This window comes from Ceratotherium simum, chromosome 19 (genome assembly GCF_057802395.1).
Source record: "Ceratotherium simum simum isolate JZ-2026a chromosome 19, ASM5780239v1, whole genome shotgun sequence".
NCBI classification, from domain to species: Eukaryota; Metazoa; Chordata; class Mammalia; order Perissodactyla; family Rhinocerotidae; genus Ceratotherium; species Ceratotherium simum.
Window position 1 is genome coordinate 31,732,771 of NC_141918.1, and position 17,102 is coordinate 31,749,872.

Sequence of the window (17,102 nt, forward strand, 5' to 3'; positions counted from 1 at the left end):
TTGACAGTTTTACAAGAGCCTGCCACTGAGCACATGTTTGCTAGTTCTTCAGAGCCCACTCATCCTTTTCTGACCATTGGGAAAAACTGATGGGGTCCGACTGCAGAGCCAATCCAGCCTGGAGGCTGCCTTCCTGGGATGAAATGCTGCTTAGAGAGGGACCGGATTCAGGCTGTGGCTGAGGAGCAAAGATCTCAGCATATCCTACTGTTCAATCCATGTATTGACATGTTGAATAAGTGATAATCTCAACCCTCAACTTCACCTCTGTCCTTATGAGAGAAATTCCTAATACCTTTCACATTTCTTTCCTTTAGCTCTTGTTCCATTCAGGAGTGGAAAATATGCAAGTGACCCTTGCATGCCAAGCTGCTCAGAAAAATGCTTTGATGGTGGCTGTCCAGCAGGCATCCTTCTATCACACTCCCCGAGGGGGCTGTCCTGCTGATGTCAAGGTCAGCCTGTAAGACAGAGAAGCCTGAGGCATGCTGCCACTACTGCCAGCTGATGGCAGGCCATCAGTCCTCCTCTTCCTTCCCTTCTTCCCTCCCTCCCTGGCCCATGCAGCCACCCCCCTCTTCCTTTCCTTCCTCCCATCCCCCCTTTTCCTTCCTTCTCTTTCTCCCTTTTCTTCCTTCTTTGCTATCTTTTTCCTTTCCTCTTTCCCTCCCTCCATCCTTTTTTCTTAATGTGAATCAACACATGACCAAATCCTTAATTTTCAGTGATTTGCTAATAATTTTTACTCTATAATGTTGACTAGCTAGAATCATCCAGCAGAAAATATCCTGTTCCTCCATCTCTACCTTTTGTAGATAAATGATTCCCTTGTTTTCCATTTTATCCTTCCTGTATTTCTTTTTGCAAAAGTAAGCAGATATATTTGTCCCTTTTTTCCCCCACAAAAGTAAAACACGATATATACTCTTTTTTCCTGGATTTTTTTGGTTGTTGTTGTGATAGAATTCACATAACATAAAATTCACCCCTTTAAAGGTATAATTCACAAGATCATGCAACCATAACACTATCTAATTCCAGAACATTTTCCTCACTCTCCACAGAAATCCTGTACCTATTAGCAGTCACTTCCCATCCCTCCTTCCCTCAGTCCCTAGCAGCCAGTAATCTACTTTCTGTCTCTATAGATTTGCCTATTCTGGACATTTCATATAAATGGAATTATACAACACATGGCCATTCATGTCTGGATTTTTTCACTTACATGCTGTTTTCAAGTTTCATCCATGTTGTAGCATGTATTGGTACTTCATTCCTTTTTACTGATGAATAACATTTCATTACATGGATATACAATATTTTGTTTATATATTCATCAGTTGACAGACATTGGGTTGTTTTTATTTTTCGGCTATTATGAATAATGCTGCTATGAACATTCATGTACAGGTTTTTTTAAGGACGTATGTTTTGATTCTTAGGTATATACCTAGGAATGGAATTGCTAGGTTATATGGTAACTTTATGTTTCACATTTTGAGGAACTGCCAAACTGCTTTGCAAAGTGGCTGCACCATTTTACAGTCTCACTAGTAATGTATGAAGGTTCCAATTTCTCTACATTTTTGCCAACACTTCTTATTGTCTCTCTTTTTTATTTTAGCCATCCTACTGTGGATAAAATTGTATCTCACTGCAGTTTTGACTTGTATTTCTCTAATTACTAATGATGTTGAGTATCTTTTCATGTGCTTATTGGCCATTTGTATGTCTTCATTAGAGAAATGTCTATTCAAATCCTTTGCCCTTGGATTTTTTGTCTTTTTATTATTGAGTTGTAAGAGTTCTTTATATATTGTAAATACAAGTCCTCATCAAGCATATGATATGCAAATATTTCCTCCCATTCTGAGAAACTTGCTTGATAGTGTCCTTTGAAACAGAAGTTTTTCATTTTGATGAGTCCAATTTACCTGTTCTTTCTTTTGTCACTTGTTCTTTTGGTGTAATATTTAAGAAACCATTGCCTAACAAAGTCATGAAGATTTACTCCTATGTTTTCTTCTAAGAATCTTGCAGTTTTAGCTCTTACATTTATATTGATGGTCCATTTTTGGTTAATTTTTGTATGTAGTATGAGGTAAGGGTCCCACTTCATTCTTTTGTGTATGGTTATCCAGTTGTTGCAGCACAATTTATTGAAAAGACTCATCTTTCCCCCATTGAATTGTCCTGATTTGGCATCCTTGTCAAAAATCAATTGACTGTAAATATAAGAGTATATTTCTGGACTCTCAATTCTATTCCATTGATCTGTATGTCTATTTTTATGCCAGTGTCAATGTGTTTTGATTACTATAGAGTTGTAGTAAATTTTGAGATTAAGAAGTATGTGTCCTCCAGCTTTGTTCCTTTTCAAGACTGCTTTAGCTCCTTGGGTCCCTTACATTTTTGTATGAATGTTAGAATCAGCTTGTCAATTCCTGCCCCCCCCCCCAAAAATAATAATAACAAAAAGCCAGTAGGGATTTTGACAGGGATTTCATTGAATCTGTAGATCAGTGTGGGTACTATTGCCATCTTAACAATATTAAGTATTCTGATCCATGAACATGGGATGTCTTTCCATTTATTTAGGTCTTATTTAATTTCTTTCAGCAGTATTTTGTAGTTTTCAGTGTACAAGTCCTGCACTTCTTTTGTTAAATTAATTCCAAAAAGTATTTTATTCTTTTTGATATTATTGTAAATGGAACTGCTTTCTAAATTTCATTTTTGGAGTGTTCGTTACTAGTGTATAGATATACAATTGACTTTTGTATATTGATCTTGTATCTTGCAACCTTACTAAATTTGTTTATTAGTTCTAATAGTTACCTGTGCGTATGTGTATGTATTCCTTAGAATTTTTGTATATATACAAGATCATGTCATCTGCAAATAAGAGATAATTTTACTTTTTCCTTTTAAATCTGGATGCCTTTTATTTCTTTTTCTTGCCTAATTGCTTTAGCTAGACCCTCTAATACAAGATTGAATAGAAATAGAAATAGACATTATTGTCTTATTCCTGATCTTAGGAGGAAAGCATTCAATCTTTCACCATTAAGTATGATGTTAACTATTGGTTTTTCATAGAAGCCTTTTACCAGGTTGAGGACATCCCCTTCTATTCCTAGTTTGTTGAATGATTTTGTCGTGAAGGGTTTTGGATTTTACCCATATACTCTTTTGCACTTTGTTTTTTCACTTAACGGTATATCCTGGAAATCACTCCAAATCAGTTCATAGAGATTTTCCTCCATTTTTTTTTTTTTTACAACTATATAGTTCTCTCGTGTGTGTATGTAGTGGTGAATGTAACTCAAGTGTAAAATTAAATATGGTTTTAGGAAATCAACTTTCCAGGTAGCCTTAAACATTCTTTAAGCCTTAAATATTCCATATAGCTCAGCATGTTTACCCCTCATCACATTTTTCTACCTCTAGTTATCTATTTCTACTCTTCACATTCATAGGAGAGTACAAATTTGTGAGTGTGGCAAGAATACTCAATCCCCACTTCTACTGCCGAATACTAATTCCCATAGAAATCAAATACTCAAGTAGAAAGTAGGGACAGAGTGAGTTATATTGATTTTTAAAAGTTTAACACCAAAAATCTTAATTCAGTACCTACTATTAATTCAGTACCTAACTACGAAGTTAGGCTCATTAGATAATACTGAGATACAACTCATGCTCCTGAAGAACTTATAGGGCAGTGTGTGTAAGGGGGACAGACCCGCCAGTGGTTCAAATACAAGGCATAAAAGAAGTTTGACAAGCTATAGAAGGAATTTAATGAAAAGAGAGGTCACATCTGGTGAACCAGGAAGAGCAGCACAGAGAGGGGGCTTTTGGGAAAACCTGAAGGATGAGCTTTTTGACAGGCAGAGATGACCATGTGATCATTCTGAGTAGAGAGAAGATCCTTCCAATACTCAAGCACGGGAGCGAGAAAGGGCAGATGGGGACTCGGAAAAAATGAGGAGCCCAGCTTGACCACCAACTGTGGTTTTCATACATAGTTGACATATAGAACCCTTTATTCAATTAATTTAATCTTATGAAGAATACCAATATATAAAACGCATGCAAGTGGGGTTGTTCTGGTTGAAATGGAGGTTGAGAGGCTTATGAGTCACTCCCTGAGATCCATCAAGGAAGCAAATGTTGAAAGTCACTAGAGAGGAGCACAGGATTGGGGTTGAAGGCATTGGAGTAGTACCTTAGGAAGACCTGCAGCACAGGGAGGAGTAGGGAGGCATTAGGGTAATATATATATAAATATGTGAATGTGTGTGTGTGTGTGTGTTTATATGCTCTCCTACAAGTGTGGCACAGGAAGAGGGCTGATGACATAATAAGGAGGAATAAATGATGGAGATAGTGAAAGAGAGCAAGGGGAAAGGAGGGCAGGGAGGGAGGAAGGAAAGAGAGAGAACCAAGTTGTACACTGCTGCCAAAGCCAAAGGAGGGGAGTGTTTCAAGAAAAAATGAGTCACCAAAGAAAATGTAGAGATGGCAAATAAGCACATAAAAAGGTGTTCACCACCATTAGTCATTAGGAAAATGCAAATTAAAACTCTAGTGAGAAACTACTACACACCCATTAGAATGGCTAAAACTTAAAAGACTCACCATTCTGAGTGTTGGCAAGGATGTGGAAGATCTGGAACTCTCATACACTGCTGATGGGAATGCAAAATGGTCAATCACCTTGGAAAACAGTTTGGCAGTTTCTTAAAAAGTTAAACATACACTTGCCATATGATCTAGCCATTCCACTCTTAGTTATTTACCCAAGAGAAATGAAAGCATCTGTCTATACAAAGACTTGTACACAAATGTCTATAGCAGCTTTATTTAAAATAGCCAAGAATTGGAAAGAACCCAGATGTCCATCACCAGGTGAATGGATAAACAAATTGTAGTATATCCATACAATGAATACTACTCAGCAATACAGAGAAATGACGTGTTGATATACACAACAATATGGATGAAGCCAGACAAAAAAGAATAAATACTGCATGACTCCATTTATATAAAATTCTAGGAAATGCGTTCTACTCTATAGTTGCAGAAAGCAGAGAAGTGGTTGCTTGAGGAAGGGGGCAGGGTTAGGGGGATGGCTATGGTCATTATTTTGATTGCAGTGATGGTTTCACAGTTGTATACATAAGCCAAAACATACCTAACTGTACACTTTAAATATGTGCTGTTTATTGAATATCAATTATACTGCAATAAAGCTTTTATTTTTTAAAAAAAGAGAGAGTATGAAGTTGAAAGCTGATAGAGTTAAATGTAGAGGGAAGAACCAGAAGAGTAGGGATTAAAATGAGGCCATTTGACAAAAGTTCATTACTGACTCTGTGAGAGAGCAGAGTCATAAATTCATAAATTTATTTTCTCATAATTCTGGAAGCTAGAAGTCCAAGATCAAGGTGCCAGCGTGGTTAGTTTCTGGTGAGAGCTCTCTTCCTTGCTTGCAGATAGCCGCATTCTCACTGTGTCCTCACATAGCAGAGAGAGAAAGCTCTGGTGTCTCTTCCTCTTCTTATAAGGGCATCAGCCCTATCATATTAGGGCCCTACCCTTATGACCTCATCTAACCCTAATTACCTCCCAAAGGCCCCATCTCCTAACACCATCACATTGAGCATTAGGGCTTCAACATAAGAGTTTAGGAAGAAACACAAACATTTAGTCCATAATAGCTATTTAGGAAGTTTGGTCGGAATTGAGAAGGAAGCTTGATGGGGTAGAAGAATTAAGAATAAAATAGATGTGAACATATTTGTAGGAAGGGGCTGGAAAAGAGGAAGCAAGTGAGGATAGAAACAAAAGATGGGCATGGCTGGGACCTCGAGTGCAGGTGAGGGAGTCGGAGTTAATGGTTCAATTCAGCAGCTTCTATGGTCCAGGCAAGGCAGTGAGCTACTGATGGAGATACCCGGGCTCATGGAATGCTCTCAACAGCCCCATGAGATGGGGACATCATCCCTTTTTCTAGGTAAGGAAACAGGTTCTGAAAGGTTAAGAAACAGAGCCAAGATCACAAGCTGAGTGTTGGCCCTGGGATCTGATTGCAGAGCTTGTGTTTTCTTCCCTCTCAGCTCACTCACAGCCTTTCTAAGATCTCTTGAGTCTTCTGAACTGGTATATGCTATGATTTCCAGGAGACTGGGATAGCACAAGGGTCTCAGGGAAAAATCAAGATGGAAACTTTAGACTTTTTACCCAGGATTTTTTTCTTTTGCCTCGTTCTTCTTCAGTAATTCGAATATGGATAACTCCTTCTTTCTTTCTTTGAAGAAGAATGGTCTTTCCTTTGAAGCCTTAACATTTTTCTTTTAGTTAGTATTTTAGAAAAATGTAAAACAATTCCATCTATCGTGCCTATAGCTCCGTAAACAATAGGCATACTGGAAGATATAGATTTCCCTTTTTTTCTTCCCTATCCCTTCCTCTCCTCTCCTCCACCCTCCCTCTCCCTCTCACTCCTTCGTCATTACATTGTGCATGGCAGCATATATATATAGCCCACCTCCATCTGCTTAGGCTGTACCAGAATAGGCACACTGAGACAATTTTTCAGGTCTTGCAACCATGAAGCCCATCAGCGGTATTTCTTGAGAGGCCACTCTATAGAGAACACTCCAACTAGCCACCTTGTAGAATGGAGAATTTTTTTCAGAGCACTTTAGATGACTGCACTCTATTTTGGAAATAGTTATACTTAGTGCCTCACCCCTTCATTGTGCAAAATTATATCTCTCTTTCCTTCCCTCCTTTAATCTCTCCTCTCTTCCCCTCTCCTCCTCTTTTCTTCTCTACCTTCCACCCTCCCCCTCCCCGGCCCATGTACCCAGTCATTTACATGTGTTTGGGGTCAGTTGTGGCTGGGAGATAATTTTAAAACCAGTAAAAACCACAGGACTTACAAATCCAACAAATTTAATTCACTTCGGTTTGAAATATTTTAGGAAATAAGTTCAGATCTGAGAAATCGTGGTGGAATGGGTCCAACCAGAAGAAGAGATTCCAGAATTGTGAATGGCATAGACAGCTTGCTGGTAGCCCCAACTCCAAAAGTCCCAGACACCCTTACTCATCCTTCAGAAAGATTCCAGGCTACCAAAAGGTACGGCCCCCAGGGATTGTTTAAAATAACAGAAGTGTCCTCTTTTAGATCAGTTAATAACATAGTATTATGGGACTGAATGATGCTAAACTCCCAGAGTGGCCAGCATGTGTTTAATTTTTAAGACCTTGTATGAAGACCTTGTATGAAAACTGAGAAGACTCAGCTGCTTCCAGTACACTCCAGTCTATGATGGAGAGTCAACACTTCCTAATTCCAGCCTCTTTTCTCTTCTCTTCTCCCCTCTCCTCCTTTCTCTTTCTTTTCCCCTCCTTCCCTCCCTCTTTATTTTTCAAATTCCAAAGAGGGTAGAACACAAGGAAGAAGAATATAGGCCTCTCCAAATTTTCCATGTTTATCCTAAACAGAAAAGCACTGAACTACCCTCGCTATTCTAACAAGTGTTTTACCATTGCTTAGAATAATGGGACGGTGCATTGTCAGAGGGGCACGGCCTCTATGGAGATAGGTCCCGCATCATGCCCTGTATCAGGGATGCCCTATAATGTCTTGATCTCTTCTCTCCGTGATAAAGAAAGAGAGATGTTTGTATTCTGTAATAATTATAAATACTCTGAGTATTTTATTGGGGCATACCAATGACACTCTAATTTAATTCTGGCAAATTTAGAATGAAAAAATAATAGACAAAGCTACTCTACTACTCAAGATGCCATTAGTCTGAGACATGGCCAGAGTTTAGGTGCCCTAAATCCACATTCCCAACGTGTGGATGGAAGATTTAAGACCAATGTGTCTAGTTAAGAGGACCCTTGGGAGGCCACTTCAGTATAGGTACCCCTACAGTCTGGGCCAGGAGAGCACAGAGGAACCTGGGTAGTACAAACACTGGGCCAGGCTATGAAGTTTGGGACTCAGGAAGGACTGCTGATGCATGCTTCAGGCACATGGGGGTCCCCAAGGAGGATGGTGACACATCAGCATCCCTATGAATATAATGAGAAATACTTGAAGCAGGTGAGAATCACAGAGACAGAGCCACCTGCTCTCCTGCTGCAATGCCCAGTGCGTGGCCCCAGGTGTTTCTGTCCTCCAGAGGGCTCTCCAGTTGTCTTCTTGTTATGTGTCCACTTACTTCCTGCCTTGGGCTCAGATGTCTCTGTTTACTTGTCAGGGCCCCAGAGGCTTTCATGTCTATTCAATTAGAAAAGGTGTGGCTTCGGGACATGATGCTGAACGCCTTCCTCCTCAGGAAGCAAACCATGGCTGACAGAATGAAGAGCCCCGTGAGTGTTGTAAGAAGGGCTTCTCTAAAGCTCTCCTCATCTTTTACATTTGAGCAAATAAAAATTCTGAAGTTGGAATCTGTTGCTTTCGGCTTATTTGGATAGGACCATTGGAAATGTAAAGAACTGAAAAAGGGAATTCAATAAGAAACAGAAGGGAAGCAAGTTAAGCTAACTGTAGTCTAGTTTTTTAAATATGTGCATTTCTCCAAGGCCACATTTTGTTTTGTCACTTTCTTTTTTTTTTGTGAGGAAGATCAGCCCTGAGCTAACATCCATGCTAATCCTCCTCTTTTTGCTGAGGAAGACCAGCTCTGAGCTAACATCTATTGCCAATCCTCCTCCTTTTTCCCCCCAAAGCCCCAGCAGATAGTTGTACGTCATAGTCGCACAACCTTCTAGTTGCTGTATGTGCGACGCAGCCTCAGCATGGCCGGAGAAGCTGTGCGTTGGTGTGCGCCCGGGATCTGAACCCGAGCCGCCAGTAGCGGAGCGCGTGCACTTAACCACTAAGCCACAGGGCCGGCCCCTGTCACTTTCTAAATGGAACTGGTTTCAGCACCTGCTCTGTGACATTTGACAACTCCTGAGTGACCCACAGGTGCTTACGGGGTTTGGACAAGGTGAGCAAAGGCTCTTGCCATCTAATTCACCTGTTATCTTGGCTTTTCAGATGGTACTGCCATGTTTCTATTTAAGGGTTTTATACTAGCCTAATCTGTTGAAAAATATTATAAAACTCAAACTTTTACTCAGTTAAAAGTATTGCTTAGTTTTGTGAATATCATTTCATTATTCATTAATTTTTTGATGAGGAAGTCATTAGGCAAATACATAGTTATTTGGGAGAGAAATGACAAGATTTACAACCTCTAGGCTTTGTCCCTGCATGTGACTGAAAAGGAAAGATGTCAATTTACCTATTCCAGTCTTACAAATGAGATATGATGGAGGCCAGACTTTCTAGATTACTACTGAGCAATGATGGAGGTCAAAGATCCCTTTTAATAAGTAATTGAGACAGTAAATTACTTTTCTTTTACTATAATATTCAAAAAAATATTGACCAAGTGAGAGATGTAATAGCTCTCTGCCCTTCAGGAATTATACAATGCCTATCAGATTAGAAAGGCTGAGGCAATATAATTGTTTTGTCAAGGTCTGAGATTTCAGCCTACTTACAAGCTAATAAGTTAGCCTGTTACTGTTCTGAGGATGCTGGCAGAAGTCACAAGACTCCTAGGTCAGAGACAAAGAACTTTATTGCTCACAGCAGAGCAGGCAACATGAGCTTCATGTATGTGTCAGTTCCCTTTGCCTTCCAAGTCCCAAGGGGGCAACATGGAGAGCCTAGATGCATGCAGGTTTGTGTCACAGTTGAGTAACATTGAGCTTGGGGAATCCACCTCTTTTATAGCAAGCTTGCTCTTTTTCCTGGACGGAGACATTACCCATCCCTCAAGATTGCTCTCCGCAAACATAATCCTGAGCAACGGCCTGGGTAAAGAGTTGTCAGGGCCTTGCATTCTCAGAAAGATGTGCAGGAGCGGGAGTGACTCCTGGAGGAGCGAGTGTCAACAAGTTGACCTTCAGAAAGAATATCTCAATTGTGTGGCCTTTTCCTACTTTAAGTTTGCTATAAGCTTGAACACACATACTAACATTGACAGTTCCTATAGCCAACTGTCTAACAGAAGAACTATCATTCTCTTTTATCACAGGATGAAATTGGGAAAGTCAAAAGAGACGTTATAGTTGAATATTGTCAGAAGTAAGTATGGTATATGTGAACTACACTTGCTGATTTCTCTGACTCTGAATTCAATAAACAGCAGTATTATGTAGAAATGCAGACAGTGAATAGGCAGTTTGTGTTTAAATAAGCTACAGTCCTAGTGGATAAAACCAAACTAAACTGTCCTCTGACACACAGAGGAAGGAACATCAGAGGTGAAGGACAGGAGGCACTTTGAAGAGGTCCATGCCTCTCCCTTCAGGCAACAGCAACCTAAGATGGAAAGTTCTTCTGGACAGAGATCTTCTATTCTCTTTAAAAAGTCTCCAGGGAGGTAGATCCTGGAACTTGTGTGAGAGATGGAACAACTTGGATTCACCTTCCGGACCTTAACTCTTCTTCTGACTTTTCAGGTTCAACCGCCACATATCTCACTACGCTCTTCGGGGCCAGATCATGGCATATTGCAATAGCCTGAGAGCCCTGCTGGAGGATTTCCCTACCATCAGGGATACCTTCTTCATGGTGGGAAAACCACAAGAAAAGAAAGGGTTGAGGGACTCCACGGAGGGCCTCAAGGCTGACCCCAGGTGCGTGATTTCCTTTAGAGCTGGTCACTCCCCCTCCCCACCCTGCCCCTCCCACTGGAGAGGCATGTTAAATTTGGTATAGAAATCTTTCTCTGTTTACTGCATTGGACATTGACCTTCTGGTCCAGAAGGGCAAAAGAAGGTTAACACTCCAAGAATAAGAGTATCTTTGCATTTGAACCCAGAAGGAATTCTTTGTTTATGGGCTGTTGGACTGCTTTTCCAATCTGTGCAGTTTTGTTTTCCCCTGGAGAGCTGAGAGATTTTCATCAGTCACATGTTTTTACATAAGCCAGCATCTAAAATAAGCAAACAAATAAGTAAACTTGATCTTGAGATTTTCTGGCTTAAAATATTTTACTCAATGGAATAGAAGAAGTATTTAGAAAAAAACAATAACGCACCAGTGCTTTGGACAAATTAGTGTCCTTCTATATTTCTCTGATAGAGAAAAAATATATATGTAGAGTGATATTAAGTGATAAGAGCAGAGCTCCTTCCATACTTCCTAATCATGCTTTATCCAGTTTTCCAAATGTTCTTAAGTCAGCCTACCTAGAGTTCACTCACCTGGATGGAGGAGTCAGTGACCACATTTTCTTTAAAAAAAGAAAGGAGTGTTAATTATACAGTTATGCAGTCTCCAAGGGGGAACAAAAACACCCTGTAGGGTGAGTTTCCTCCCTCCTTAATATTTCCCTTACAGCACAGAGCTTAGTGCAAACTAACAGTAATACTTAATAAATATGATCATGGATTGATAACAGGGAATTGAAAGACCATTTGTATCAGACCACTCTTTCACCCACTCATTCATTCATTCGTTCGTTCCTTCATTATTCAACCATTATTTACTCAGGGCTTACTTAGTACCAGGCACCTTGCTAGGTGCTGGAGTTATAAAGGCGAACAAGTCATTGACTCTGGCAGTAAATTCAGTCTAGTGGGGAAAGCTCTATCTACAAACAATTAACTTCAAAGATTTCAAAGATAACATGTTCCAGTTATATGAAAAGTCTTATGAGGACACAAAAGAGGAAGTGTTTACCTCTAGCTCAGGGCATCAGGGAGAAATTCAAAGAGGAAGTGATGGGTAAGTTGGAGTTCACAACACAATGGGGATGAAAGAACTAGAGAATGTTAGAGAATGAAAGAAGTTGAATCTTTAAGCCCTTGACTGACTGATGGCTGGCTATCAAAGTAGTGGCCAGTCCTACCTTGATGCTGATAAGGTGCCCAGTTTCTAGATACCAATTTTTTGTCTCAGGAGCTCAGCCAGTGCATTTACTTGGGTAGACTTCAGGATTTACCTAATGGAAGGTTGTGTTAGAGAGAGAAGTAGGCAAAGATGCCTCAGGAGACTGAATATTTGCTAAAGGGTTTGACTCGACATCTGTTGCCCAATGAGGCTGAAATGCATCTTTCCCTCATATGAAACATCACAGGATAATCCTCTAAAATGTCTTAGTTCCGTTTTCTCGTCCACCCCCTAGCCAAGTCAACCATTATAAGCCCAATCTACATTTGGGATCAAATTTTAAAAATATTTTCCAGAAGTCTAACCACAAGTTCACTACATTTGTGTTTAGGATAAAATGTATTCAGGAAGTCTATTTTTGTTTCTGATCTGTTTTATTTGCAGCAACCAAATAAGTTTGTCCGGAAGGATAGAGGGAAAAAATCTAAACTTATAGGTCTTACTTTCTTCCTTTATTGTTTCTTATGGATGACTGTGTGTTTCCTAAAAATTAAGGAAACAGTCATTTAAGGGGGAAAGCCTAGAGCCCTAAATCATCTGCTCAGTTAATGTTTGATAATTTCAAGGTAGGGTTTTGGGCCAGGGAAGTGTGAGCAAAGTGAGTGCCCACCCAGAGCCCACGTCTTATAGTGGGCAGTGGGTGAGCAGCCATTGATATAGATTCAGCAGTTCCCCACGACACCTGTCTCCTACTTCTAATCTCTCTAGATTTTAACATGTCCCTTTTAATACACACGTAAAATGGAGCATAGAGAAAGCAACTTCTGTCTTCTGTGGAAGGTTGGAAAAGGTATGGTATAATAGTCTTTCTAACTCCAAAGTCTGTGATTCCATGTACTGAGAACTAATACAAATTGAACCACAGCCACAAGAAGGTATAGTGCAGAGAGCCATGGCCTGGGAGTTAGAGTATTTGGACTTTACCCAGCTCAATCATAAGTTGTTTTTAGGTCTTGGGCAAACCACTTTTCTTCAATCTCTGGACTTCAACTCTTCATCTCATGAGTGAGGAAATTGAAGCAGCTCTCTGAAGTTAAACATGCAAAGATTCTTAGTGCTAAGCTGTCTAGAGCTTGATTCCAAGAAATGGGACTACTGAGGAAAGACTTCCTGGAAAGAGGCCATTTAAGAGTGTTCATGAAGTGATAAATGGGGTCATCCCAGAGACCCCATTTGACATGAAGGGATAGAGCTGAGGAATGAGGGTCATGGAAGACAGAGGTCCTCACCTTATTCATAAAATAAGGAGTTGGGTTAGATCGAGGATAAGAAGTAAGTTTTATTTTAAATGTCAATTCCAACAAAGTATTGGTGCCCTGCTGAGGATTCTGAGACATCCCAAGCTTGTGAGACTGTTGTAATTGATTGGCAATGTCTGCCACAGTCAAGGAAAGGGAGAAAGGTGGCCTCCCTGCTTGTGTTTGCCATCCCTTGACTAGAAGAGCCCCATATATTCTGTAGGTTTAAAATTCTAAGACGCTACTTAATACTTAAAAGGCTGTAATGTACTGTTTAGTTTTAGCAGAGACCCCTGCCCCTGAACCAGAGTCTCTGTAGAAGAGGAGCCAAGGGGAGGTCTCCTCCCAAGAAGGACGTCCTTGAGGTCTCATGCCCTTCATAGTTCTAGAGGAGATGAGTCTGGAAACTAGGATGACACTTGGCCATACTCCCAAGAACAAGAACAAGGCTGATGGAGGAGAGAAGAAGGGACAGAGAGAGAGGACACTAACATTAATTGAGCCCTTTCTATATGATAGGCAGAGCCACCACCATCCCATACTGTTGCTTTATGCGGATTAGAAGAAGGTACCCCTTCCTCTGTGCAAGTGTAGCCCCACTCCAGGGTGCAGAGCTTGGCAAGTAAAGTATAGATTGGATCTCAGCCACTGCTGGTTGCCTCAGGGTACACCCTGAACAATAGCACATGGCAGCCTTGATGCCAAGTGCTGTACAGCAATGCATTAGACATGGTCCTTGCCCTTCAGGCAAGGGGAAATAGACAGGTAACTACAGTACATTGTGATAAAGGATAAAATAAAAGTATAATGAAAGCACCCACCAGGAAATGTTCAGTATTATGTGAAGGACTGGGGAGGTGGGAATAGAGAGCAAGGCAAGCTTCAGGGAAGAAGGGACACTTAACCTGAGTCTTGAAGGATGACTAGTGTTTCAGGTGGACAAGGAAAAGAAATTTATTTCCAGCTGGGAGGCCTGCATGTGCAAAGGCACAGGGATGTGAGATAGCAGGCGGACTTCTGAGTGGCCTCTATCTAGGATAAGCTAGGGGACGTGGGATCTACAGAGCGATGGGCAAGATTCAGAAGTCTGGCATTTGTTCTTCAACAAACAGGGAGAAGGGGAACAAGATGATTGTCAGGGACATTATTTAGGAAGCTACTGAAACTGTACAGACAAGAGATGGTTGGGAGATGAAATCAGCAAGGCCGGGTGCTGGATTTAATGTGGAACTGAGAGAGAAAGAGAAATCTGGGACATTGTGCAGAGTCTCTGGCTTGGGTGAATAAAAAAGTGGCAGGGCCATTATTGTTTAATGGGTACAAAGTTTCAGTTTTGGAAGATGGAAAAAAAAATTCTGAAGATAGATGGTGATAATGGTTGCACAACAATGTGAATATACTTAATGCCACTGAACCGTACACTCAAAAATGGTTAAAATAGTAAATTTCAGGGCCGGCCCTGTGGCTTGGCGGTTAAGTGCGCGCGCTCGGCTGCTGGCGGCCCGGGTTCGGGTCCCGGGCGCGCACCGACGCACCGCGTCTCTGGCCGTGCTGGGGCCGCGTCCCACATGCAGCGACTGGAAGGATGTGCAACTATGACGTACAGCTATCTACTGGGGCTTTGGGGAAAAAAAAGGGAGGAGGATTGGCAATAGATGTTAGCTCAGAGCCGGTCTTCCTCAGCAAAAAGAGGAGGATTAGCATGGATGTTAGCTCAGAGCTGATCTTCCTCACACACACACAAAAAAATAGTAAATTTCATGTTACATATATCTTACCACAATTTTTTTTTTGTAAGGACATCAGCTGTGCTAACATCTGCCAATCCTCCTCTTTTTTTTGCTGAGGAAGACTGGCCTTGGGCTAATATCCATGCCCATCTTCCTCTACTTTATATGGGACGCCGCCACAGCATGGCTTTGCCAAGCAGTGCGTCGGTGCGCGCCTGGGATCTGAACCGGCGAACCCTGGGCTGCCGCAGCAGAGCGCGCGCACTTAACCACTGCGCCACTGGGCCGGCCCCCTCACCACAATTTTTTTTAATGGGGAAAAAAGGATAGCAATGCCATTAAGAGAAAGAGATGTAGAGAAGGAGATAACGAATCACAGCTCAGAAGCCTCAGCTGTGAATTTCTTCCGTTAATCTCTCAACAAGTCTCAGGTGCTTCTTATTTTGGATGTTCTCTGCACCTTCATATTCTTCCATGCTGCCATGCTTCTATCACAGAATCATGTTTGCACATCTAGCTGCCTTGGGAATGTAAGCTCCTTAAGGGCAGAGGCTGTCTTCATTTCACATCTCGGGTATGTACCTCTGCCTTTGACCTTGGTTGCAAGAGAGGGTGTGTATAGATGCGGGGGAGAGGGTGGGGGTGCAGGAAGTGGAGGGAGTTCCAGCCAGTGGTCTTTAATTCAATTATGAAATAATAGACTATGTCATCATCTGCTGGCAAGAATTTGGTATGATGCTTAAAGAAGACTTGGATTATTGAAAAGGAAATGGGCATAAGAGCTGATCAATGGAAAGAAAAAGGATTGTCCCAGGTTGACACGGCTCAGGCTGGAAAACATTTACTTGTTGTGCATCACTATAATTAATGGTATGATTTCTTCCAGCTGTGCTCAGCAGCGTCTGACTAGAAACAGAAGCAGGATAGCTGGAGGGATCTAGAGTTGAGGTTCTGCTAGGTAGGTGGGTTGTGAGTACAAAGAATTGAAGGTACTGGTGAGAGAGTAGTTCATGTGCTTGACTGTGAGACCCAGTCTGGGTGGGGTAGGGAGTGAGGTCAGAATGCAACTGACAGAGGGGAGGCCAGACGGGAAGGCCTGATGACATCAAAGAGCATATTTTATGGGGTTGAAGGAGGTTTAGTGGGAGTGAATGAGAAAACTGGAAGAATAAAAGACTGAGCTGGGAAAGTGGGATGTTTGAGTTGAAGTCTTCGGAGGTGATATTGCCTCAGGTGATGATAAAGTCTGGAGTGTGGCCCCAGGGTGGGCTTCTGAAGGGGAGTGAAGGTGAAGAGGGATGATGTTGAGCAGGTCAAGGAACTGTCAGGCCAAGGAGTTGATGGGCCATCCAGAAGGTGGGGAGGAATCATCCTTGTAGGGCCAAGAACCAGGCTACACTCCTGCACCGAGCACCCAAAGCTCTCTGCCCCTCAGCCGATGGCTGCTCATTGCAGGCAGGGCTGGAAGTGGCAGGAAATTTCGGATGAGAAGTATAATACTTGGTAGAGGGCCGTGTGGCTCCAGAGACGCATGTGCTTCACAGACGCCAAGGACAGGTTCAGCCACACTGCTGCCAGCCCCGTGGCCCGCAGGCCCATGCGCTCAGACGCAGGCCTCGTGACTTTTCATTGTTGATATTCAACGTTTCTTTGGGGCACCTTCAAACACTGTGAACTGAATAATAGAGATAAGACTGGATTAAGCTAGCTTTGATCTCCTCCAGGACAGGATAGTCTGACTTTGTGGTTGCTGAAATAAAGGAAATTCTCCAAACTAACACATACTTTGTTCCTGAGCTTTGAGTTACCTGATTAAAACCCTGAGACTTGAAAGGTAGGTTTAAGGCCAATGATTCACTTCAAGTAGAGTTTTAATGATTTAAAAAGTCTCATTCAGAATGTTCGAGATTGAAAACATTCAGCCCTCAGTTAAAATGAATTACATTTTACTTTGATAAGTGGAAAGGGGCATCTGAATTTCCCATAGAGACCCAGAAATAATAACAATAGTCAAAAAATGCCCCCATGATTTCCAAAATGTCCCCTAAAATGTAAGACCCTCCCACTGAGAGCCCTTGCTAGAGACAACAGAAGTAGGAATGACAAGTGAGTACAAGAGAGAGAGAGTGATGGGGTCAGAAGGACCTGAGG

The 17,102-nt window shown here is 41.6% G+C and overlaps 1 protein-coding gene across 1 annotated transcript in view; it reads left to right on the forward strand.

Moving 5' to 3' along the window:
* Positions 1 to 17,102, forward strand: part of LOC106800543 (uncharacterized) — a 138,792-nt gene that overhangs the window by 61,595 nt on the left and 60,095 nt on the right. Inside the window, 5 exon segments of the mRNA XM_087443743.1 lie at positions 318 to 455; positions 6,996 to 7,153; positions 8,289 to 8,409; positions 10,122 to 10,171; positions 10,549 to 10,725. Of these exon segments, the coding sequence (XP_087299869.1) occupies positions 318 to 455; positions 6,996 to 7,153; positions 8,289 to 8,409; positions 10,122 to 10,171; positions 10,549 to 10,725 (644 nt within the window).